The 25,726-nt window shown below is 42.7% G+C and overlaps 1 protein-coding gene across 5 annotated transcripts in view; it reads right to left on the bottom strand.

Moving 5' to 3' along the window:
- Window positions 1-1,725: 1,725 nt before the first annotated feature.
- The window catches only part of pak1 (p21 protein (Cdc42/Rac)-activated kinase 1), a 69,065-nt gene continuing 45,064 nt past the window's right edge, over window positions 1,726-25,726 (bottom strand). For 4 of the 5 annotated variants that reach the window (XM_014329324.1, XM_005947620.2, XM_042214231.1 and 1 more), the window contains 13 exons: window positions 24,958-25,105; window positions 24,765-24,802; window positions 23,672-23,734; window positions 23,262-23,375; window positions 22,165-22,399; window positions 18,777-18,840; window positions 17,542-17,590; window positions 15,896-16,008; window positions 13,367-13,484; window positions 12,199-12,298; window positions 11,698-11,894; window positions 10,449-10,586; window positions 1,726-6,679 (listed from right to left, as the gene is read on the bottom strand). In XM_014329324.1, the coding sequence (XP_014184810.1) occupies window positions 6,593-6,679; window positions 10,449-10,586; window positions 11,698-11,894; window positions 12,199-12,298; window positions 13,367-13,484; window positions 15,896-16,008; window positions 17,542-17,590; window positions 18,777-18,840; window positions 22,165-22,399; window positions 23,262-23,375; window positions 23,672-23,734; window positions 24,765-24,802; window positions 24,958-25,105 (1,464 nt within the window). In that variant the 3' untranslated portion in view covers window positions 1,726-6,592. The remainder of the gene's footprint in view (window positions 6,680-10,448; window positions 10,587-11,697; window positions 11,895-12,198; window positions 12,299-13,366; window positions 13,485-15,895; window positions 16,009-17,541; window positions 17,591-18,776; window positions 18,841-22,164; window positions 22,400-23,261; window positions 23,376-23,671; window positions 23,735-24,764; window positions 24,803-24,957; window positions 25,106-25,726) is intronic. The other variant, XM_005947621.2, reaches the window with a different exon arrangement.

Genomic DNA, 25,726 nt, shown 5'->3' on the forward strand with positions numbered 1-25,726 from the left:
CTGATGCTCATCTCCACCCACTCCACCCCGCCCGCGCTCTCTAGATGAGTACAGCTTCACCAATCTGCATAAAACTGGATTTAAAAATTGTGGACCAGTTTCAGAATGTATCTGTGAACATCATCATCTACAGGACATAATACGAGGTCAGCATTAAATGTTAAAATTACCTTTTACAAATAATTCCCACATTTGAGTTTTCTATACAGCACTGGTGATGTGAAATCAAACACTCGTGCTGTGGTTTTTCCTTACAGTAAAGCCAGTTTTGCCAGTTAAAGCACCACCAATCTGCCAGTGAAACATTTAGGACAGACTCACTGGACATCAGAAGTATAGTTTAACCCTGTGTTTCCCAACCTTTTGGAGCCACGGCACATATTTCACATTAGAAAAATCACACGGCACACCAACAAAAATGTCACAAAAATCATATTGATAAGTTTTCCCCGTAAACCAGGTATAGCAGAAATGGCTCAGTTTGTCCCCTGTATACCTTTTTTGCTTTCTTCTGACCATGTCATGGTCCTGAGTCCGTGACTCAGTGATTTTGTGTTTGGTGTATTTATTGTTGTTGTTGTTATTATTATTTGTGGGCTGTTTTGGGATGGTTTGTGTTTTGGGGTTTTGGATGCTGGGTTTCTGCTCCCTCTGTTGGTCCCTGGTGTTAGTGTTCCCCTGTCTCATCAGGTTAATCAGGTCCAGCTGTGTCTCCCACCTGTGTGTGATTTCCCAGTGTCCCACTGTGTATATTAGTGTGTGTCTGCCACTGTTCCTCGTCGTGTCGTCTGTATTCATCCTCTGTGATCTCCTGGAAACTCTTTGTGAATCTACTGTGTGCTCTCCCTGTCGTCCTCCCCCCGTGTTCAGGTTTGTCGTTTAGTTTTCCCGGTTTAGTTTATCCTTAGTTCTGTTTTTCCATCCCCACTTTGTGTTCTGCATTTACAATAAACCACATCTTAGTAAGTGCTGCCTTTGAGTCCTCTTTTGCCCCAGTCGTGACAGACCACTACTCATGCCAGGGCCTTCATCTGGGTCGGAACTTTCTCCAGGCCCCAGGTCGGATTGACTACTTTATTTTCAAATATTTATCTATTGCTATTATGCAATGCGTCGTCTCACACCATGACTATTAATTAACCATTAATTAATGTAATTTCTTCTTCTGTTTTACTGGCAGTTGGCAACCCCTTTAATTAGAGCAGGTAGTTGTACTGCCCTCTGGTGGAAGAGGATATAATTGTTCTGCCCGTTACTCTGCCAATCGCTCAGAGTACCAATCAGGTGGAACCAGATAATCTCCCAAGGCACACCTGACCATTTCTCATGACACACCTATGTACCACGGCACGGTGGTTGGGAAATACTGGTTTAACCTCTCTACATCCACCAGGTCACCAGCATCACATCTCTGACGAGGGCTGAGTTTTGTTTTAGCATGGAATCTGTTTTCCTGATAATCAGCAGTCTGTCAGTGACCTTGTGACCTCACATTATAGCTGAGATCAAAATGCAGTGGTGTGGAGTCTCACCTTACAATGCTACAATTGAAACCTTTAAATACTTAAAAATAGAGCTGCTGTTATTATTCTGCCAATAAATACAGCTTTACAAATACAAAATATACGTTTCTGTTCTAGCGCCCCCTACAGTCTCTGGTTGTGCCTCAACATTGTGTAAACAACAGGTCAGTACATGCAGCAGCTTAAAAAAAAACAGACCAGGTTTTCAGTTTTTGTAGTTTTTATTTTTTTATTTAGAGTTGTTTCAAAAAAATCCAAAATGACTGAGAAACAGATAAATTATGGCTCTGATACAGCGGGGAGCAAAGACTTCATTTGACCTTCATTTGGACTGTACCAAGTCTGAACCCACCCCTCTGAACTGCTGCGAGGACAGAGTCACCTCCTACAGTAAAATGAAGAATTTTACCAAAGTACGTCAAAGTAATGACGTCACAGATGAGGACCACCAACCAGAAAAACATTAAAAAAGGTAATGAAACATTTTACTGAGATTTAAAGGATCACTTCAAGCACATATTCTGTGTTTGTACACCCGCAGACAGCACAGGTAGAGACGTTTAACATTTTCTGTTTTACTGGAGTTAAAGTGGACCTATTATGCATATCCTCATTTTACTTACTCTGTACACAGTTTTTAGCTCGTACTAAATCTCTCCTCCGATTCATTTAGGTAGCAGCTTCAAAATAAGCTTTTGTTCCTTTTATTTATTGATTTTCATTCTGTTATTTCCTGTACTGTTTTATTTCAGTTTAAAGCTCAGGACTGTTTTAAACGCTCAGTTTCAGACAGTATTTCTTTTTTTTACTCTTGGCTCTGGATGACATCATAGAGAGTGGATGTTCCTAATATGGTTGTCTCAGACACAAAAGACGTTTTTTCCTTCTGTGAGAGGCAGACGAAAGTTAGCTCAAAGGGAGGGTGACCTTTAAAGGTACTTTTGTAAAAACCCTAAAAAAAATTAACAAAAACTTTCACCACAAGGTGGCAGCATTTTCCAAACTCGTTTTAGTATGGGTGTGAATCCCCAACAGCTGACTTTTAACTAATCTAATGTTTCTATACCTATATTCTCTTTTAGTTGGTACACGTAAATATGACAATAACATGAATTTTGAACAAATGCTGAGCTAAAAGCAGCTTGAATTAGATTTAAATGTTTCATGCTGCACCATCTTGTGGTTCAAAGTGGTATTGCATAAGCCTGCAGCACGGCCCTATTTAACCTTAAATTGATATCACTGCAGCACAATACACACCTGTCCTTGACATCACACCCTAAATGTTATTTACAGTCTATTGACAGTTTGTTCATTTTGACAGGCTTTCAACTTGCCAGTCACAAAGTTTTACAAAACGAACCTTTAAAGCGAGGGGTGAGGGGCTGCACCGAGGCCCAGTATGAGATAAAAAAAAAGGATTATTCTGAACTGTGAATCAAGCTGCAGCAGTTGAAGTGAGCATATATATATATAGGTCCACTTTAAAACACACTTTTGCTTCAGAGTAACCACAGAACAGCTCAGCTCAGCGGTGGGGTTCAGACCAGGACACAAAGATACACGGTGGTGGTTAACACACTTCACACAGGCTTTGGATGTTTACTTCGGTGCCTTGCTTAATGACACTTCAGCAGCCACTGTCCAAATCTGTGCCCTCAAAAAGATCATTAACATGAGTTTATCATCCACGTTAAAGGGTTGGTCTTCCACTAGGACTGTGATTCTTTGTGAAAGGGTTTCATGTTTTCAAGCTTAAAAAACACTTTTGTTCATCACATGGCCAAAAAGAACAGGAGACGGGATTCTTTGCCGTCACGATTTACAGATCAGTCATGTTTACGTGCTTAATCGTCCCACAAAGGCTCACTTTAAGCCAGGAAAAACCCTGAATGCTATGTTAATACATCTGCCAATGCTGCAACTATCAGAAAATAACCTGCAACTATTTTGGTAATCGATTAACCGTGTGAGAGATTCAACCCATCACAGGTTCAGCGTTACATATTTTGGAGACAGGAAATGTCAATATTTTTTGATATGTGCTAGTTAGTAAGGATGTTTTCTTGTCCTCTGATCACTAAAGTTTAGTTAAGTCAAAAATCACAATTTCTGAGCGTACAGGTTAGGAAACATATCCTCCGTGACGACTGTATCGTCACCTTTTTTTAGAGAAAATCAATCGCTGCTGCTTTTGGACTTTTTTTGTTACATGGCAAACTTCTACAGATGTCAAACTGGGTAAGCGTGAAAAACATGCTTTCACTTTTTTCAATATTTGAGAAATTTACAGATTAACTGAAAAACAAAGAGAAGAATCAGCAGATTACAGCAAGCTGCATCCCTCAAATGTTGCCGTGGATCGTTGCCGTCACTCTGATAGAAAAGCAGTCCTGCATCTTTGAAACAGTTTAAGGCCAGAGGTACATTAACAGTACATAAAAACAATGAAATCATAGAGACTGTTTTGAATAAATGTTTTGGAAACGTCTGCTGCGTATTTACATTGCAAGTGTTCATTGTGTGAGCAAACAGTCGTGGCTGCTGATGGATGCTTTGGCTCTTGAACCTGAAACAGGAGTTTCTCCTTTGTTTTAAATTTTTTTTGCTAACAAGAAAATTTTTGTTCCAAAACACTTACTCAAATATTGACATCTGAATCAAAAACAACTAATTTTCTATGGTCGATCAGCTAAAAACAATCAAATAAAAACAGTGAGTTTGTAAACAAAGGCAAAAACAGATTGTTGCTGTCATTTTTTTGTCATCTTGTAAAATATACACCTCGTATCGCACAGTCGTCCAGGCAGGACGAAAACGGCGTCGTACCATCTCGCTTCTAAAAAATAGGATTAAGATATGATCTCCCGTATCGTACACAGGCGTCCTTCGTGACTGCACGTTTCAGCATCGCCACAACTCATTATTTTGTTTCTCTCCATCTTTAACGTACCGTATAAAAAAAGTTTGTTCACATGCACATTCTCTCCCTCAGCCTGAGCGTCGAGCCCGCAGACCGAAGCCCCAGAGCCGCAGATGGAGCCACTTCTCATGTTTGGTGATGGATAAACACAGAGTTTGATTTTCCTCTCGTACAGGATGTCAACAGCACAGAGGTCGAAGCAGGATTAGAGCTGACAAGATAACTTCAGGTTTAACTCTGAGTGATCAGTTAGGAAGCTCACAGAAACTTACGCAGAGCTCAGAGATCAGCATGTGCAAAACGGTCATCTACCGACCAATCCTCACCCCTGATCTCAGCCAGCGTCTGCAGCTCGTTGTTTCCTGAGCAGTGTCAATAAGAAATGTGGATTCTTATGAGCAGCTGTTGCAGGAGCTTCCTTTTCTCTTTTTTGCTGTCGATTCATGTGACTTCTAAATCCGTCTTATTGCTCTATAAACCATAAAGGAGTTTTATTTTCTGCAGGTCTGCTAGGGCCCTGAGTGACGCAAAACCATCGTTCTTCACAGCTTCACTACCCCTAATGCTACCTGCACACTGGAAGCGATTTGCAGCGACATGACGTAAGCAGTGGATAACATTTCAGGACTTCAACCAATGGGAAGAGGGCGGGACCCAAATATAAACTTGAGACCAAAGAATACCTGCGATCGGCATTTGGCCTGGTAGTGAATATGTTAGAGGGTTACTGAGACACCCGGAGACTCGTAGGTTCGCTTCCAGCGAGTATGCAGCTTTAGCGAGACAGCGAGTGTTTGCTGGTAAGTCTGCAGCTTCCACACGAATCATGGACCAGTGCAGTCGCATGAAGGCTTTCAGTGCAGCTCGTGTAGCTGCTTATGATGAATTTTATCTAATGATCACTGCAAGCACTCGTCGGTTGCTCAATGCTAATGTTTCCCTAGCGACTGTTGGTCGCCAGTCAGTCTCTAGGCCTGTGTGACCGAGGCCTCACTTACATGTGGGACCCTCAAGTTTGGGTTCAGACACTTGAGAGGTCGACCGACCTTTACAGTCGTGCAATCATATCTATATGAATATTTAAAGCCAGGGTTCACATCTTGAGATGATAAAACCTTCATGTGAGGCTAACAGGACTGCAGATGTTGGTGTACTGGAGGAGATCCAGCACCTGTAATGCCTCACAGCTGTAAGGGGACATAACAGTGCTAACAGCTGTCCAGATGTGCACCAGATGACATTGAGAAGGAGAAGGTTTTTGATTTCTACATTTCTTTCTCCTTGAAGTTTTTGATTGTACTTCATATTCTGCACCTTCTCCTGATTTTGAACCCTACAGCTGTGAATGATTTCCTCTCTGCGTAAAATGAAAGCTTCCAGAGAAAAACGTGTCCAAACCGGGTCCATCGACGGCTCTGGGTCCACCAGTGTTTCCTCCTGATAATTAATAATCTCCTCTAACTCACAGCTCACACTGCAGACACGACAACGTACCACAAATCGTCTGCTCCGTGTCAGAAACTACAGAATTTAACGCTACAATCAACAGAAGTAATAACCCAACATCCCCCGCTGTGACACTCACAATCACGCGCTAAAAAATAACAATAAAATGAAAATCAACAAACGCACTTTTAGAAGATGATGAAACGGGTACGGCCGTATCCGCCGATGCATCACAGGAAGTTAAAACACACACACACACTCAGTGGGCGCTGGTTGGCTGTTTGTGGTCCGGGGTGTTTACAGTTAGAAACAAACATCATTAAAAAAACAAAAACAGTCTTTGGGCTCTCGCTCCCATGCTGTGGTTGTTCATGCCGGCTGAGAGGGTGATGATGCCAGAAGTGACATCACTTCATTACAGTTAGGCCCCACCTTCCTGTCTGAGTCCAGTGGAGTGTCGAAGAAGGAGATGTTACCTTTTGCCATCCCTGTGAGCGTGGAGTTGGGGGTGGGGGATAAGGGAGGTCAAGCTTGGGGTCAAAGGTGACGGGGTGAAGGAGGAGGTAAAAACAGAAAAACAAGGAAGGAGAGAAAGAGTGAAGGCGTTCAAACGGTTGGACAAACCCAGCCAGCAGCCATCGCCGCCTTCACAGGAGGGACGACAGACACACAGAGACAAAAGGGAGGAGCCAAAGGAGAGCTAGCGGTTGTTCTTGGCCGCCTCCTTCGCCGCCAGAATGAGAGGAGTCAGACTGGAGAGCGGCTTCGCCATCTTCAGAAACTGATGCTGAGGGAGGAAGTGAGGGGCGGGGAGGAGGAGGGGACAGAGGGAGGGGGAGAGAGAAACAGAGAAAGACTTCAGTTCACTGCACAGAACATTCACCACAGGCCTGCAGCGCTGAGCAGGATCTGCAGGCTTAGTGAGACAAGTTCAGGTGTGACCCTGGGCGTGCAGCAGGGCAGGTGGATCACATCACCACGCAGAGTTATGCTGCAGCTGTAACTGCTCTGGAGCAGGTGGTGTTTGAGATCAACGGGTGCAAAATCACTGCCTAAAGACCAATCAGATACCTGGAGGAGCCCTCAGGAGTTTTTGTCTTTCATTTAGCATCAATGAGAGAAAACAGATTCTTTGGAGCAACTTTATCCCTTTATTCCATTTGATTGTTCTGTAACTATTAACATATGTACTTAACCCTAAAACAGGGATTATATATGTTGAGTAACCTGCTCGAAATCTGTTTTTAGTTATTCTTTACTTCATTCAGTGCTATCAGAAACCTGCAGGACACTTTGAAAGTCCTTCTCCTCACAGTGCCGACTGTCACTGACGCCACTGCTGTCAAACTGCATCACAGATCCAGGCAGAGGAAATTCATTAATACTGACGTACATTTTAAACATGGTGCATTTTCTTAAACTGTTAAATAGAAATACTAAAATTATACAGGCTGTTTGGCTAATGAGCATCTTGAGACATTATGGGAAAGTTTGACACCATAAAAATGGCAAACTTACCCATAAAGACCAGTACTAGCAGATTACTGGCACATGAAGTCCAGTATAAATACAGACACGGGTGCTTCGGACATAAAGTCACAGCAGCTGTTTCTTTTGCATGCAAACTATTTTCATCTACAGTGAGCCCCTTTAAATCAGTTTAATGCCTTTAATGCAAATACAGCACCGTCCCTGTCATCATCTGTCTTTACTTTACAGTCTAAAGCACCTCGAGGCAACTGTTGTTGTGACTTGATGGTATATAAATAAAACTGAACTGAACCTTTTTATTATGAGCAAACCTGAGTAACTGTGGAAGTCCTCTTCTTTAATTGTCTCTCTCTCACTCAAATGTCTTCAAACTTGTGAGGACCAGGCTTTTAGTCCCCAAAAGTTTGGTGAATTTCCAATTTCTGGTCCCCACAAACATATGAATGCACGCTCGCACACACCTGAAACAACCTTTTAACTTTTATTTCAGACAACGAGACCTGTAACTGCACACACACACTCAGAGGATCCATTAAATTGAATTACATCTCCCACAGAGCTCCTCCTGAAACACTACAAAGACCTGCGAGATCTGACTCATCGCAGTTACACAACTCACGTTGCTCCTCACTCACACCTCCACCTCGTCTCCACACCCACTCAAACTGTCTGTCTGTGAGGCTCGGGCCTCCTCTGAAGGAGGTGAAGTGCTCAGCGTCAAGTCTAAATGGATGTTTTATGCCAAATTACAGATGAATCTGTCAGAAATCTAACTTCGAGATAAGCGACGCCTGAAGGAGGAAAGCAATGGCAGTCAAATACAAAACTGCAGATCTGAATATTACTCTGATATTCAAAAGGAAACCATCAACTTTCTATTAACTTTACATACACAAACTGGGAAAATAATAATAATAAATGTTATTTTATAGATTAAAGAGTCAAATTTCTGTTCATTCTCTGGAGGCTGCTCGTTCTTCTTATCTGATTATCTGATTTTCTTTCTTTGTTCTTTTCCGTTTGAGCTTCTGCTGAGAATCTGTATGTCAGGTTTAATAATATCAGTATCATAACTATATTATGACAATAAGGTTTTACGTCTCTACATCAGTACACGTATGAACAAATGCATGCACCCAAAAACAATATGTAAGTTAACTTTGTCTGAGCCGAAAGTTGATGAACTCTTTGTCTACAGCAGCTAAAAACAAGTAGATATAAGCTGTGACACAAAAGGAAAATATTGTCATAAATAGATCAATTAAAAAAGTGAGAATTGTGACAAAGTCAACATCTCAATATCATTTAAAATCACTCCAATAGAAATAAAATAAGTATGAATTTAAATAGTGGAACCTGTACTTTACTGAGATATTTCTATTTTCTGCTGCTCTGTTTAAAGTGGCGGCCGTGGCTCGTCGACCAATGGGAAGGTCGGTGGTTTGAGTCTGGATCCTCCTGTGTGAGTCCTTGGGTGAGATACTGAACCCCGGAGTGAGTGCGTGTGCATGTTGGTCAAAGTGCTTAGGTAGGTGTGTGAATGATGCTCGCAGTAAAAACTCCTCAGGGCTCATTTAGAGTGTGATATAAGTCCCTGACCCTTTATTGGCTGTCTGTAGTCTCACTCAGACCAGAGCAGCTCCTCTCCACTGGTCTGAGGTCTGATACGATGTTTTAAAGGTGGCCAATCACGGCACATTCGTTGCTACTAATTTCCAATAAAGCTGATTTGTTTTTGTGCGTCATTTCTGTTGCATCAAATCTCAGCAGTGCAGTTCGATGTCCTCCGTGTGACTGACTCACTGTTTTATGGATGTCGTTTCATTTCCTGTTTAACGTGTTCTTTCTGTCTTTCAGGTAGTTTTGGTTCTAGTTCCTCGCGTGTCTCATCGTTACAGTTATTGTGTTTTCCAATGTTTCTCATTCCTCGGTCGGTGTGTCTTAATGCTTCGCCCTTCACGGCGTTGCATATTAAATGTTTATGACTGTTTGGTGTTAAAGTTACAGGTTATATGTCCTCTGTCTAATCTCCATGAAACAAACTGTAGTCAGTCACTGAGGGCTGGGATGGTTAATCAAAGGAGCGATCCTGTCTGCTCCTGCCCGCCTGGCCCTGAATCCCCCCGCTTTCAGCTTTCTTTGTGCTTTTCTGCGACTCCTCCTCTAACCTATCCGGTCAGCTTTGTGCAGCTCTTTTTGTTTTCAGGAAGTTTTAATAATGAAATATTGTGTTAGTCTAACCTGGCAGAGTCCAGGATCCACACAAGGCTCATGTTGACCTTTCAGCTTTGTCGCTGTTATTCGATAAATCTGTGGATGTTTTATCAGGTAAATGTTTGAAACAATCTTGGAGGTTTAGGGGTTAAAGGATGCCGAGATCGAGTGAGCGTCGCTGCTGTCTGTTCACTGAACAGTGACACAAACCAGACATCAGAGTGTTTCCTTCCTCGGCCTGTCAGATTAATGATGCACAGATCCACACTTTAACATCACAAAACCAACTGAATAAATCATTTATGAACTTCTTTTTAAATTTAATAGCAAATTATGTTAAATCTTACATTTTACATTTACTGTCTATTTATTCTTTTTTATTTGTATTTAAGCTCTAACTGTACATTTTCCTCCCAGAGAAACTGAAACCAAAGAGTTTCATTAAAAGCTTTTTTCTGTCGATAAACACAAACGATCGAAACAGCGAGGAACTAAAAAGAAAACGTTCCAACACTAATTCAGAGCGATAATGAATCTGGATTTATGTTTGACATTTAACATCCAGGATTTTGTTGTTTGTTATGTTTACATAAACAAATACACTTGTTTTCATATCTTAGTGAGGACATCTCATTGACATAATGCTCTCCCAGCTGCTTACTCTAACCATCAAAAATGAATGCCTAATCCCAACCCTGACCGGTGAGTGTGTCCTCACAAGTGACTGTTGGTTCTCACAAGTATGGTAGCATGCCAATTTTCTGGCCTCAGAAAGATGTATAAACATGTACACACACACACACACACACACACACACACACACACACACACACACACACACACACACGCACCTGCAGCAGCTCTTTAGCCGAGCCTCTCTTCTCCACGTCCATTTCCAGACATCGGTTCAGGAAGTCTCTGAATATCGTCGACAGCTTCTCCGGGTTCTGCAGCTCCGGCGTCCCGTTGGTTGCTATGAGATACAGCGCCTAACACGTGAAACACACACAAGCAACATGTCTGTCTTCATCCCCACGAGGCAAACTCAGAGTCACAGAATGAAGGATTGGTGCCATCCAGTGGTGTCTTAAGAAATACAGAAGAAATACAGGACTGTGCAAAAGTTTCAGGCAGGTGTGGAAAAATGCTGTAAACAAAGAATGCTCTCAGAAATATAAATGATTGTTTGTTGGCCACAAATATATTCTGCAGCAGGACAACAACCCCAAACACACAGCCAACGTCATTAAGAACTATCTTCAGGGTAAAGAAGAACAAGAAGTAGTGGAAGTGATGGTACGGCCCCCACAGAGCCCACAGCACATCATCGAGTGTGTCTGTGATTACGTGAAGAGACAGAAGGATGTGAGGAAGCCTGCGTCCACAGATGATCTGAGGTTAGTTGTCCAAGATGTTTGGAACAACCTACCGGCCGAGTTCCTTCAAAAACTGACTGTCAACATTTTGTTGAATGATGAAAATAAATGATTTTTTTGAAAGCATTCTTTGTTTACACAAGTTTTCCTCACCCGCCTAAACATTTTGCAGAGTACTGTATGATCACGTGCACTGTGCTGACCTGAGTACACAGAAAGATAAATCTGCCTCATTTTCCAACAGCTGTATGTGTAAGGAGGCTTTTTAAAGATAAATCATAGACTTTGATACAATGTGTCTGAAAAACAGAGAGTCGTGATCCCAAAAGTCTTTTCTCTCATAAATCTGAGGATGGGTGTCTTCTTCTCTCTTGTCCAGGATCTGATAAGATACTGGAGAGAGCCTGGGGTGGTTACAGCTGGGCAAACTGGGCATCTAAAGTTTTGTCTACCAAAAAAACCCCTATTAAATTAAAATCATCTCAGTGTTCTGGAGAAAATATCACAAACTAACCTGGATCCATATCTGCGTCTGGACTTAAGTCATGCATGGAGTGGAGGGATTTCCCTCCAGTTGTGAAGTAGGGAAAGCGGCTGCTCTGACTAACCAGTGCGCCGTAACACACAGCTGCAGCTGTTGTGCTAATTTTGAGTTGCTGAAGTGATCTTGGCCTTCGTTCCCCTTTTCAAACCTTTTTCAAAGAGCCTCCCCCTCAGAACTCACCCTGAGCGGATTCTCGTTCAGGTACGGCGGCTCTCCCTCCACCATCTCTATCGCCATGATGCCCAGAGACCAGATGTCCACTTTGGGACCGTAAGCTTTACGGGTCACGACCTCCGGAGCCATCCAGTACGGCGTGCCGACCATGGTGCTGCGTTTACTCTGCTCAGGAGTGATCTGAGCGCAGAATCCGAAGTCAGCTGAGAGCAGGAGAGCAGACAGAGTCAGTCGATGGAAAAACTGAGAAAACATTAATGGAAAGCAGTGTTTGGTAGATGATGATGATGATGATGATGATGGGAAAAGAAAACGCCTCTCGAGGAAATGTAGGTTTTAAGGTCGGGCTAAAAGCAGCACACATCCAGTAACATCCCACCACACCTGCCCCCTGGTGGTGAAACGTTCATTTAAAATTGGCAGTGGGTAATTTAAAAACAGTATCCTTAACAACTGCAAAGTTAAAACAGCGAGTTAAGAGTTGAATGTAAGTTTTTGTGGACTGACTGAGCTTGACGGAGCCGTCCATGCCCAGCAGGATGTTGTCGCTCTTGATGTCTCGATGGATGACCTGGTTTGAGTGCAGGAACTCCAACGCCTGGAGACACTGAAAAAACACAAAACTATAAATTTAGCATGTAAAATATATATGTTAAAAGAAACACGCCAGAATAAAATGGAGAAACTGACACTGTAACTGAAGATAATCTGAGATTCACGGGAAAGAGCAAATATCCAGCTTCATATTTTTATTGCACGACCTCGAACCTTGTCGTCAACCTCAAACTGAAACAAACTGTTTAAGCTCCTCCCCCTCTTCTGACTGGCTGCTCCTCACAAACTGAAAAACCAAGGGGCGGGGCTTCACAGGCAGTGAAGTCTGAGAATATCATATTAAGATATCCACTTTCATGACATCATACAGAGCCAACAATAAAGAAAACTGTCTAAAATTGAGTGTTTATCTGGAGCCTGAACATTCGACTCGCTGCGATTTCTTACACATAGACTTTGTTTTTGAACTACGCCGTGTTTAACACCATCACAGGAACAGGAAACGTGGATCTCAGGGCAGTTTGTGAAACAGTCACATGATCATTTGTCTGCCCCCTCTCACAACGATTCATGCACATGTAAACAAAGTTGTTATTTTTTACTTTTAAAGGTTGAAAAGGTCCACATTTGAGGTTAGGAGGGAGGTTGGAGGGTTTGAAATTATTTTTCTTGTCCAATTTAGATTTTTTACACTTGATTTGTATTATTTTCATTGGGATGCTCATTTTCATAAGTAATAACTTGGTTAGGTTTCAAAGTTAAACGCAGCTGGGTTGGGTATAGAAAAAGATGGGTTAAACTGGAAAAGTTAATAATTTGATTATTTTGTTGAAAGATAACTCCAGTGCAAATTCATTAGTGATGAACACAAACCAATTACAATTTGATGAGTAGATAATATTTATCTTTGAGACCGGGCTGATATAAAATGAGGAAAAGCAGAACAGAGTAACTTCAGGAATTTTGCTCGAGGTTAAATTTGAGCTCACGTTAAATATTGTGGGAAAAACAAACAAAAGAAAACATTTTTTTCCCCCCAGAAGTAGAGATGTGTTGCTTTTCTGTCACTAGGAGCTCGCGAGAGACAGCACGGAGATCTCAGAGTGAGAGCTGCTTTTACCTCTCTGCACACAGCAGCAATCTGGGCTTCATCCATGCACGTTTCTGTTACGACATCAGTCAGCGAGCCTCCGGCCAGGTACTCCATCACCACCCAGAGCTCATCACCCACCAGGTAACTATTGAAATTAAGACATTTTATTGGAAACTGAGCTTCAGAACTTGTGAAGTCTTTTTCTGCAACCATGAAAAAAGTTAAACACAAGAAACATTTTTTGTTTTTTTGCTGTTCTGCTAAGAAAAAGATGCAAATGTCAGAAAATCTGTAAACTGTTTTGGCTTGAGTAATTTGGAACTTTGGCCTTAAACCTTTTCACTGTTGAAGTTTTGTTGACATAGATGCAAATTAATCATTTTAATAACCGCTTTTCTTGATTGTTTTCTTTTCAATCGATTAATCTATAAAACGTTGAGGTCGAGTCCTCAGCTTTCATTTTTAATAGCACAAAGTCAAAGACATTTAGATCTGGGAAGGCGGTAACCACAAACACAGCAGTTTCTTTGATACATTAAACTTAAAGTTTTAGGAATAATTATTAATATTTAATTCATTTGGTAACACGATAACTTTAAAACAAGTTTTAGCATCAGATTTACCAAATTACGGCAAACAATGTATCGATGAGAGTGAAAAGTTCTCTGCATGGTTCAGTAACAATGCTCTAACTGTTGTATCAATGACAGCAGGCCAAAAACAAGCAGGACTGATAAGCAGCACCAAACAGTGTCAGCAGGTTTAAACTGTGTTTGTTTTTGAGGAAAAGCGTCACACATCTGATCACTGAGACGCAGCTAAAGGTAAATCAGTTGATTTATGTTGCCCTGTGTGTGCACTGCTGAGAAAAAACTCACAAATACTTTTGTGCTCTCTGCAGTTTCCCTTATGGTCCGCTGTCTGTGTGGAAGCGTGACTAAAATCCTCAAACAGAGCAAACCGCTCGGCTCCCTGTAAAATGTAACTGTCCTGCCTTTAATACCCAACCTGGGGCTCTCCGCCTCCCTCGTCACTGAAAACAACAGTGCTCTACGATAGCTGTCTAAAAAAGTTAAGAGAAATGAACCCAAACAATGCAGCAATCAGTGGGTTTATGGATGTTTTTTTAAGTCAGCACAGATCCTCCCCCACACACACACACACACACACACACACACACACACACACACACACACACACACACACACACACACACACACACACACAGTAAATCAGTGTCACAGAGAATGTTGTTTCCATGGGGATGGCAGCATTATCATCAGTCTCGCACATTTTTTTACTGTCTCTTGAGGCAGACAGGTAACTACGGTAACCAGACACCACGCTCACAGACACATGTCCAGTGGGTTACCATGGCAACAGCAGCCCCGAACCGGGTAACCTCTCAAGTCGTTTCAGTCTGAACATTTGTCAGCTGAGCTGGAGTTTCCGTGGTGACGCCTGCTGTTTATCATTTGTCCAGAAACATCTGGAGCCTCTGATTTGTTCTCCGCGTTTAAAGGGAACGTTTAGGAAACTCGCATGTTAATATTTGTTTGCACACAGTATGTAGGTAAGGAATCAACATGTGAGGAACAATCAGGTTTTTGGGTGGCACTCAATGGTGGGAACCTCCCCTGCCCACTACGGAGTAAATCATTCAAAATGGCTCTGAAACGACTTCTTTTATCAAGAGAAGAAAAAATGATTAAAAAGCAACTTTTTAATCCAGGAGAAGAACAGCAGTAAAAATGAAAGAGAGACGAAAACTCAAAGTGTTAGTGATGAATCTGTGTAGTTCATGCGAGGATGAGGGGGGTTTACGTTGCCCCTGTTGAAATCTACAGAGATTTTGCATTGGTGAGACAGAGAGAGATAATGTGCTGCAGTGATTGATGCAGCAGTTACCCAGCAGACATCGACAACAGAGGTCCAGTCACACCGGCTCTTTTTACAAAACAAGAAAAGCTAAACACATTAAAGCATGCATGTTTTTTGTTTTTAGTAAAAAAACACTTGATTGGTCGCTGGACTCCATTAAGAGAAGACAGGAAATAAAAACCCAACAAAATAATCACCAGCTCAGCTGCAGCTTCTAGAAAGTCTCATCTGTCAGCTTTAATCTTTCTGAACAGGAAACAGGAAGAGCCTGAAACGCTCCATGCTTACCAGCCTGTGAGGCTACGCTCGTACAGGACAACACCCACCCAATAACATTTAAACATGTTAAATATGTGGTGACATGCAAACATCTCATCCTGCTGCTCTGTCCCTGAGGAAACACCTCCTGGAGGTGTCCAGGAAGTTCCCTTGACAGGTGCATTTTATTGTGGAGTAGTTGCACATCTATTATAATAGTTTTGTGTTTTCTTTTTTTCTATTTTAATTTTTTTTAATTACTTAAGTGCAATGATGAGGTTAACCCTGACACCACAAACTGTTGCAAAGCTCTAAATCAGGTGTTGTGAAAATGTGAAACAATGTAAAAGATTAAAACTGGAATTTTAAACCGTGACGTTTTTCCTCAGCGTGGTGACGCGTGATGGCGTGCCTCACCTGTCCAGGTAGTTGACTATGTTTGGGTTCTTGTTTTCCCTCATCACCAGAATCTCGTTGATGATCAGCTCCTTTTTCGGCTGCTGCTGCAGGTTCATCTGTTTGATGGCAACCTTTAGGGAGAAAAATAATAGAGAGAGGGAAGAATTATTATAAGGAGAAGTCTGTGTATGAGGTATAACGCAAGAGGATGACAGACAGAGAAAAGGCCACGAGGCGGGGAAGTATTTAAATATGAAGGTAGTGAAAGGCTCGTGGCAGACATTTAAACGCGAGCACACAGACTGATCCTCAGAGAGCGAAGCTGAGGAGGATTATTCCGACAGACGAGCGAGCTGAGGGTTAAAATCAACCTGGAAGTCTCGGTAAATGAAGCCAGACTAAATCCAGTAACGGGTGTTTATATCATCCCAGTGCAAACTCCATATGATCACTTCTCTCTTCCTCTTCTTCACTCAATCTCATCTGATTAAAGTCTGCACCAATCGACACGTTCTTCAAACTTCCTGCTGAGTTTTTAACGTCATGCTGTTAGTGTAGTTTAGTCTGAGACTCCGTCTGGGGAACGAATCAAGGTTTTCCTTTAAACTGGCCTTTCAGACTTCAGGGCGTTTAAGCCTCAGCAAAAGGACTACTTGTATTCTGGGACAACAGGACATCACACAGACTTGAGAGCTGGCAGGTTAAAGACCAGCTGGTGTCCAGTCTGACTGAGACGTCCTCGCTTCTCTCTTTGAGGAGTCCAGTCCTCAGATACAAGCACCAGTGCTGTCAGATCTACTGTGGAAGGCTGTTTTTAAGAGAGATGAAACAATAGAAAGAGCAGTTTTACTGCTTGTTCACCATAAAGAAGCCAAAGTGTGTCGATCAGGGAGGTCAAACTCATTCTACACCGTGAGCCACGTACAGCTCGCTTTGATATTAGTGGGCCGGACCAGAGAAAGTCGTCTTTCGGTCAGAAGTTTAACTACACATTTAATCCCTGAGATATTCTCAAATAAAAAAATGAGTATTTTTCAACACTGCATCTCAGTTTTTCTACATGATGAACAAATGCTGCTCCGGGCTGGAAGCAATAATTGTGTACAATTAGAAAAATACATTTATTAGCTCACTGTGCAGATTTGTTATTATTGAATCTTTTTTTTTTATTACTTATTTACTTTGGTGTTGTATGGACGGCCGGAGGGAAGTCATAAAAATTTAAAAAGTATAAAGTTACAGGTTAAAGTTCAGTGGGCCAGATTGGAGTTTTTGGCGGGCTGTCTGCCCCCCGGGCCTTATGTTTGACACCCCTGGTGTAGATTAACATCACCCAGTGGTTTAGTTTTCCTTCTGTTTGCTTCAGGTGGCGCTGATTTACACATTAAACATCTGCATGTATGTCTGTGTATCCTGTAAGTCCCTATATCGTTATGTCTGAGCGAGAAAACACTCCATACAAAATGTTGGTAAAGCCACGAATAGTTGGAGGTGAAATCTTTTGTCTCGATTCTTGTCCAAACGTGGACGTTTCCCACCTTTACTGTGCACATCAAATGTCTCAGCAGCTACTTGCAGGATTTTAATAATGTGTTTCCTTTGTATCTGAAAGAACGGAGAAATGTGAAGAGGAGAAGAAAATCATGCTGAGGACAAATAAGTACCTCCTGTCCTGTGGCGACGTCGATAGCTGTGTACACCGTCCCAGACGCCCTGAAACAGACAGCAGAGATCCTCAGTTAAACATCACACAGCAGGACTGGATCAGCTCATAAAAGTCATAAATCCTTCTTTTTTATCTTCTTTATGACGGCAGGAAAGTTTTTTTCTTTGTTAAAACAGCAGCTTTCAAACATTACAGCTGAGCCTCTGCTGCCTTTTATGACCTTTAAATGTAGTCTTTAAATCACAAACGTCCATCGGCAGTTAATATTACTTTACATTTATACCCTCTGAATCTGCTTTAGTGACATTTTAAAATAATGAAGACAGATGTTTCACCAAAGGAAGCTGAAGTGCAGCAAGAGAAACAACGATGGAAAAATAGCAAATAATCGTTTTACGTTTTAAAGCGAAACATTTGGTTGTTTTGCTTTTTGTTTTGGAGCCGGCCTGGTTTCCACATCATCAGCGACTCACTGTGATGAAGTTTGGTGACTTAAAGCACAGAAGCAGCGTTTATTCAGCTGTGTGTATCTAAGTGACTTATATATCATGTTTCACCTGAGTATCGAAGGACCGCGGGGGTCTGAAAACGATGAAGCCGGGAGTCTGGTGTTCTCGCTGGCTCTAGTGAGCCTTGAACCCCGGTCAGCTATCGAGCTGATGGGTAACAGACGTCTCCGAAAATGTCGGAGCACTTTTGCAATTATATGATATTTGAAGTTTACACAGCTACATTCTCGCCTGAAAATATCTTAAGAGTTTATTTTGTGACCCAGAAAGAGTCATATTAAAACTGAGTAACTGGAGTCATTGTTGGGAACTGGAATTGGCTGTACTGTGCTATGAATTCTGGGTTGGTTGGACCACGAAGGATACGCCCGACCTGTCCTTCAAATCTGGGGAAATGAAGGACGCATTTGTCGGTGTCTTCAAATTGGGACAGCCTTCATCGCTTGGCTGTAACGTAATCGGCCTTCAAATGCGGCCTTCGAAGGATGCGGCCTCGGAATTGGGACACAGCGATGGTCACCTCCTGCTCCAGAAATCCAACATGGCGGCCGACAAAGCGTCAATATTAAGACCAATGGAGTCCAAAACCACAGGGGAACATCCATCATTTAGGTTCAGTTTGTAGTCATTCAACACCATCACGTACAGATTGTACTGTATGAATATTTATTGTGTACATGCTAAGATTCATGTTTCGAACACAGATGGCAGATTTTGGACTCACCCCTGTCCGATCTTCTCAAATCGTGTATATTTCTTCTTGGGGTCGCCCACACTGACGATCGTCCCTGAGTTAGAGGAAGGACAAAGAAAGAAGAGAAAAAACTTTTATCACAGCAGCTTTAAGGATCTGCAGGAAAACAAATGATAATAAATAAAAATAAAAATCAGGCCCTCACTGAGAGCTGAAATATTTTTATATGCGGATTTACAGAATCGCTGAATTTGGATGGATAGAAGAGTCGCGTGTCTTTCTATCCATCCTAGTTCTACTCTACGTTCATCACACTGAGGTCGATGCAGCATGCTGACTGGGAGGAAGAGCAGAGAGAAGAGAGGTGGAGAGCAGTAACGAGCGATGGGCGGGTCAGAGATAAAACAGGACGTGAGAAAGGTCAGAACTGTAAAGTCAGGATGGAAGAGACAGAAACAAAGAGAAGCTCTGCCTGCAGTTCAGAATTACAGGACAAAACTTTAAGTCACTCTTTTAGGAAACGATGGAAAGATAGGACAGCCAATCAGACGTGAGGATTGGACAACTGGGGGCGGGACAGAGGATATCAGGTCTGTCGATCAGAAGAGGCAGACAGACGAGCAGTATCCTGGTCTTACCAGCAGAGGGAGACCTGAGCACATCTGGACAGGCGCGTGGCATGGTTCAAGAAATATATACAGGCTCTTACTCAAACATTCAAACATTTCACTGCAGCGAAGAAAGCTTTAAAACTGTGCTCACTTTAAATAATAATTATTACATAATTACTTTAAAGTCCTACACTTCTGAGCAGAGATGAGATGCTTTAATGTGCTGGTTTATTTAGGTAGAGCTTTTTATTTTCTCCATTAATTCTCCTTTTGTACCGGTGCACTGAATCATTTTAGTCTTTCAGATTTTAATCTGACAGATGCAGCCTACGATCAGGGTCACAGGTCCAAAAAAAAATCAATCAGTGCCTCCCACCTGACTCAGAATCACCTGATTTCTTTCAGATTAATGCTATTATTATGTTCAGAGTTACAGGCGTTACAGGGGGGGCGATGAAATGTGTTTTAATGAATATTTATTCAGGATATTTGAGTCCTCGTAGCTTCAGGAGATAAAAACCAGTGAGTTATTATTAACCTTCCTTTTTAATAGAAAAACCTCACAGACCCTAAAAACCTTTAAATCAAGTAAAAAATAGAATAAAATCTCCTGTGTTTGACTCTTACTCTCATCTGGCTCATGTCAGCTGCCAGAGTCAGTGGAGAATATCTGCGAGTCTGCAGGAAAGTTCAAATATCCGTTCATATCTGTGGATCACTTCCTAGAAAAAACAGACCGGGATCTTTTATTGTTAGTATCCGCACAGCTCTGTGGGGTCACGCAGGGGGCGGTGGAACCAGAATATGAAGATTTGTACTTCCCATAATAACGTTTTTCACAGGAACAGCGAGCGAGCGCAGGCGGATATTTTAGTTAGCAAGAAGTGATAATGTTATATAAGTTCTTTCACTTTGCTTCACAGACTGCAGCCCTTCAAGCACAGCAAAAAGCAAAATCTTTCATGGCGATGGAAAGTCTGAGCAAATGAAGCAGAAAACAAGCTGCCCACAGACACACGTGGAAGAAAGGAGGTTTTTATGCTGCTACGCTGATGTCGTACTCATAAATGATGTTAAACGTGAAAATAAGAATCAGTTTGCTGAAATCAGCAGAGAGACGAGCCCAAAATAAACTCGAAGCCTGCTCTCTGAGGGAAGCTGCGCGTGCAGATAAAGCGATGAAATGTCCTGTCACGACTAAGAGAAGCTAAAATTAGCTCACGGACACTCTGCGCTCTGCAGCAGGTACATCAGAATATGGATGGATTATCAGGACCACAGGCCTCAGACTCAAACCTGCACACTGAGCCTGCACTTCAGAGATTCACACCGCTCCTCTGTTAGCTTCCATATCTGACACATACAGTAAAGTATGCACAAACATTTATGTCTTAAAAAAACTGCCGTCTGATCTACAGCACCGACTTTCATTGATCAACTTGTTAAAGTCCACCTCGGGCTGTTCAGGCGAGCTCACTCTGAACATGTTTAAAAAGGACCCCTCCCCTCGGCTGGAAGCATCAGACACTCTGAGCCGTATTTGTTTGGAAAATGCTGAATGTGAATCCGTAATCAGGAACCTTTTTCCTCCACAGCAGATGTCAGAGGGTGCAGTGACCTTCCCTCGCACTGCTGCTCCGTCACCATCGCTCATCGCCCTGTGACCTCTGGCTAGCAGCATTAGCATCCAGGACTGTGGCAGCTTTTCTCTCTTTATGCTTCCTCCCTGTCGACCTGCAGCCTACGTCATTATGATTTCATTCAATCAGCTTATTTCTAAAGCATTCAAATCATTTAAAAAATGTTTCTACATTTTCATAATGTAGAACCATTTTTTAATGTACACATTAAAGAACACTAAAAGGCTCTCTGCCTGACTCCAGCTCTCTGGGGATCTGCCCCTTTGTCCGAGTGGTAATCTGTCTCTGTCAGAGGTCAGCGACCTGCACACACATTAAACATATTTGAGGCTTTTAATGAAGCTGACAAAGCCTGTTAATGGCAGCTGAGCCGGTCAACATTCCTGAAAGTTACGATCCAGATATTTTACCACGTGTGATTATTCTGCAGTGCCTTAATGCCTTTAAGCATGATCGGACAAAGCTCTGCAGCCACTTTGAGTCTGAGCTTCTGTTCTTCATCTGTACGACGGCGGGATGAAGAAAATGACCTTTTTTATATTAATTTCTACAAATTGCTGAACCTCAGTTTATGCTGGAGATAAATGTCTGAGCAAACTTTTTAGGGAACGACAGTTATGTCTAACTCACAGCACGAAGGGACAACAAACTGAGTCCAGAAACAACAATCCAGCGCTGCCAGCACAACTTTAAAGCGCTACAGAAACAGCATGCTGCTCTTTTATACAAAATCTTTGACGCCACCTCAAAGCTAGGCGGGTGACGCCAACACGGAGCTTATGCCGAGTCCAAACAACAGGACGCAGCTGAAGAGGCTCACTCGCTGTCACCACGTTTATCTGTGGGCTGTGTTTTTAAAGCTTTTCTGTTCTCAAACTCATCAAAACTAAAGAGTTTTCAACTAAACTGAAATGAAATCTCACTCTGGAAACTAACTGAAACCAGACTGAACAGAAAATTCAAATCTAAAAATAATCAATAAAAATAACTTGGCTAGCAGGTGTGAGCCATGAGCCCTCACAGCCATTACTGTGTGGAGTTACAGCTGTTGCCCAAATCTCAGCACAGCTCCGTCAGTCAGGGCTGAATCTCCACCTCAGCACAGTAACCGTTACCGGGGTCAGATTTGTCGTGTTAGCGTGCTCCGAGTGTCTGAATGAGCCTTACGTAGCTTCTCCAGGATCTCCTCGTCAGACATCTTCTTCTTCCTGGCTTTGTCCTGTGGGTGGGGCAAGGAAGGACCAGGGGCGGGGCTAGCACTGGGAGGGCTGCTGGGAGCTGCTTCTGCAGGTTGGGCGGGAGTGACGGCGGCGGCCGCGGCGGTCGGTTGAGAGATGGGTGAGGTCGCAGCATCTTTCGTGGGAGGAGGAGGGAGGGGCTCGATCACTGAGCGAGTGTAAATCTGAAAGATGAAAAAAGTCACTCCTGTTTTTATCTGTGGTGCCAAATAGACGTTTAAAGACGAAGCTGAAAGACATTAAAACAGCTTTTGTTATCTGTTCATCTCTTTTTGTCCACAGGCCTCTGGAACAGAGACGTGGACATCAGTGAGACACAGTTTAAATAAAGGCTGATTGTCTGTAAGCCATAAAAACACTGGAGAGTGAATCTAAAGTAAAAGTAATGATTTTAACTGAGGCAAACACACAACACAGCAGTGTGTGTGTGTGTGTGTGTGTGTGTGTGTGTGTGTGTGTGTGTGTGTGTGTGTGTGTGTGTGAGTGTATGTGAGAGAGAGAGAGAAAGAGAGATGGTGAGAGTCAGGTGCATGAGACTCATCACCGAGGAAACTGCAGTGGCGCCGTGGAAACAGCCTCTCAACCGCAAACTGTCTGAGTGAGAAGCAACAATGTGTGTGTGTGTGTGTGTGTGTGTGTGTGTGTGTGTGTGTGTGTGGGTGGGATGAGATGAAACAATGTTGCCTGACAACAACAGTGACAGTAAAAAGCTGTCATTGTCTTTGATGCCAAAAATTGGAAGTTTACTATAGTTGTGTGGACCAACAACATCCAGGTCCCCATGGGTTTGAAGTCATTTTTGAGACTCAAAATGTGGTTTTAGTGTCAGGGTTACAATTGGGTTATGGTTAGGTTTAGGGTAAGGGTTAGGGTTTGGCATTCGTTTTTGATGGTTAGGGTTGCGGTAAGCAGCTAGAGAAAACATTATGTCAATGAGATGTCCCCATAAGATATGAATACCTGACGTGTGTGTGTGTTAAGCTCGTATGTGCAGTGGCAGAAAGGCGACAGCGTTTGTGTTCTTACTGATTTGGTGTGCTCCGGTCGGGGGGCGATCACCGGCGGGGGCTCGGCCTCGTCTTCGTCCTCATCCTCAGATACGGTTGCTATGGCGGGTGTCTCGGACACGGCCTTGGAGCTCTGCGTGATGTCACAGGGAGAGAGAGGGCGGAGCCTCAGTGACATCATGGTCACATGAGCCACGAACGATACCAGACCCATCATCGCTTCCTGAATTTCCTGCCACTTCCTCTACTGCTTCACTGTCTCATCATACAGAGGAGTCCTCCGGCCCGTCTTTAGCTCTCCTCCTTCTTCTCTGATTTCAGCCTCCCGCTCTGTCTTTCCACCCTGTTTTCCCTCCTCTCATCATCACTGCTGTCTGAAAGCTCAGGTCACATCTGGCTTCTGACGCCACTACATGCCACACATCCTACCTTTCTATCCCTCTCTTCCTCTCTGTCTCTCGCTGATAGTCTGACGCTCGGCTGGTGGCCAAGCTGCAGAGACAGGGAAACGGTGAAAGGAGGAAAAGATGCTGATTCACAATGCAGAGAGAGGGAGAGAGAGAGAGCGGGAGGAAGAGGAGTGCCATCATCCTCCTCCCTCTGTCTCTTATTCTCACCTTTACATTTGGGTTTAAATGTGTCTTTCAGAAAACACACACACACTGCGACAAAAACAAAACATCCTCATTCATTCAACAAGAATTTCTCAGCTTAAAGCTCGAGTCTGTCGTCCAGCAATAACGCTGGCTCTGTATTTGAAACCAGGAAGGACACCTGTGCCATAAGAGGCTCAGAAAAAAGCATTTATTCGTTTATACTATTATCTAACAAGAAAAAAGTAAAGTAGACTAGCTCAGTAAAATATATTACAATCAAAAACTGCTCAAAAGAAAAGCACTTAGTTAAATAAGATGAAATCAATAACTTTCTAAACAAAAATCGAAATAAAATATGTAAAAACCGGAATATATAGAAGAAAAATAACTGAAAAATACATTTGCCTGCTTCCTGTAGGGGGCGCCACAGCGGCTCATCTGCCTGGTCCTGCATCCTCCTCTATCACACCAACCTCCTTCACTACATCCACAAACCTCTTCCTCGTTTCCTCCTGCCTGGCAGCTCCATCCTCGTCATCCTTTGTCCAGTTTATCCCAGTTTAACCCTCTGTACACACCCAAACCAGCTCAGCCTCGCTAATTTTGTCCTAATTTTAATCATGAACCTCCCAGTTAACATCTTCAACTCTCCCACAGCCGGCTCAAACACAGCTAAATAAAATATGAATAAAATCCAACATGAAACTGTGTAAAGTGTAAAAATGAGTGAAGTAGAATCAATTATTGAATTCATTTTAAATAGCAGGGTGTAAAAGGCAGTTTCAGAAAATGACCTGTTGGCTTAGGTAACAGCTAAACTGATGGAAAACATGCAGACGCAGCTAATAATGAGAGGAAGCCTTCCTCACAGTGCTGCCTGTATGTGGCTGTGTGAGAGAATAACACTGTGACTGAAGAGGTCTCACCGTTGTGGTGGAGGAGCTGAAGGCGTCAGCAGTTTTATCTGAAGGAAACACAACACAAACACAAAGTTGAGTGTTCAGAGCAGATTGAGCTTTTAGGCTGTGAGGCTCATTGTTTGAGCTTTGTTTAATGTGAACTGAACGTTATTGTGAATGCACGTAGGCGATGGGAGCACAGCAGGGGGGCGGGTCTTACCAGTGAAGCTCATGTACTTCTGGCTGTTGGTCGTTTCTTTCGAGTCGTAGAACTTTAAAACATCGAGGACGGCCTGAGGGTTCTTCTTCTGCTCCAGCTTGGTGATGTTGGATGTCTGCAGAAGCCGAGCCCACTGCTCCGGCATCCCCTGCACACACACAGATAAAAAATATCAATATTTTATTCATTTATTTCTATGTGAACTGTATTATTGTAGTTTACCTTTGTTAATGGCAACATTAACAACACAAATAACACAGCAAAGAGCAAACTCTGTGTATGAAAAATGACGCTAACAGTGAAATACTGAAACCCTTGTTATTCTCAGAGTTGTAGCATTAAACTGGATTTGCTGCTCACAGAACATCTGCTGCCATTATAAGTTTGTATCTCGAAAAACACGGCCCTCTGCACGAGAGTGTTCCCTAAACAGGCTGAAAGATTCAAGGTCATTCAGCGATTTTACAGCGGCGTTGTGGATATGAATGCAGCTTAAGCTAAACTTAGCATTAGCTGATAACGTATCGCAGCCAGTATACCAAAGCTGAGGCTTCAAAATGTGAAGTCTAGAAACCATCGAGTGATGTCCTGGAGGGAAGGAATTAAAGCTGGAGGCTTCAAAATGTGAAGTCTAGAAACCATGCGGAGTGATGTTCCTCGCTTTTACATACAGTCGTGACATACAGTAAGAAAAACCGTAACAACACACACACACACAACACAAACACACACACACCACACACACACACCACACACACACACACACACG

Source organism: Haplochromis burtoni, unplaced genomic scaffold, assembly GCF_018398535.1.
Source record: "Haplochromis burtoni strain Fernald_Lab_line unplaced genomic scaffold, NCSU_Asbu1 Contig_536, whole genome shotgun sequence".
Lineage (NCBI taxonomy): Eukaryota > Metazoa > Chordata > Actinopteri > Cichliformes > Cichlidae > Haplochromis > Haplochromis burtoni.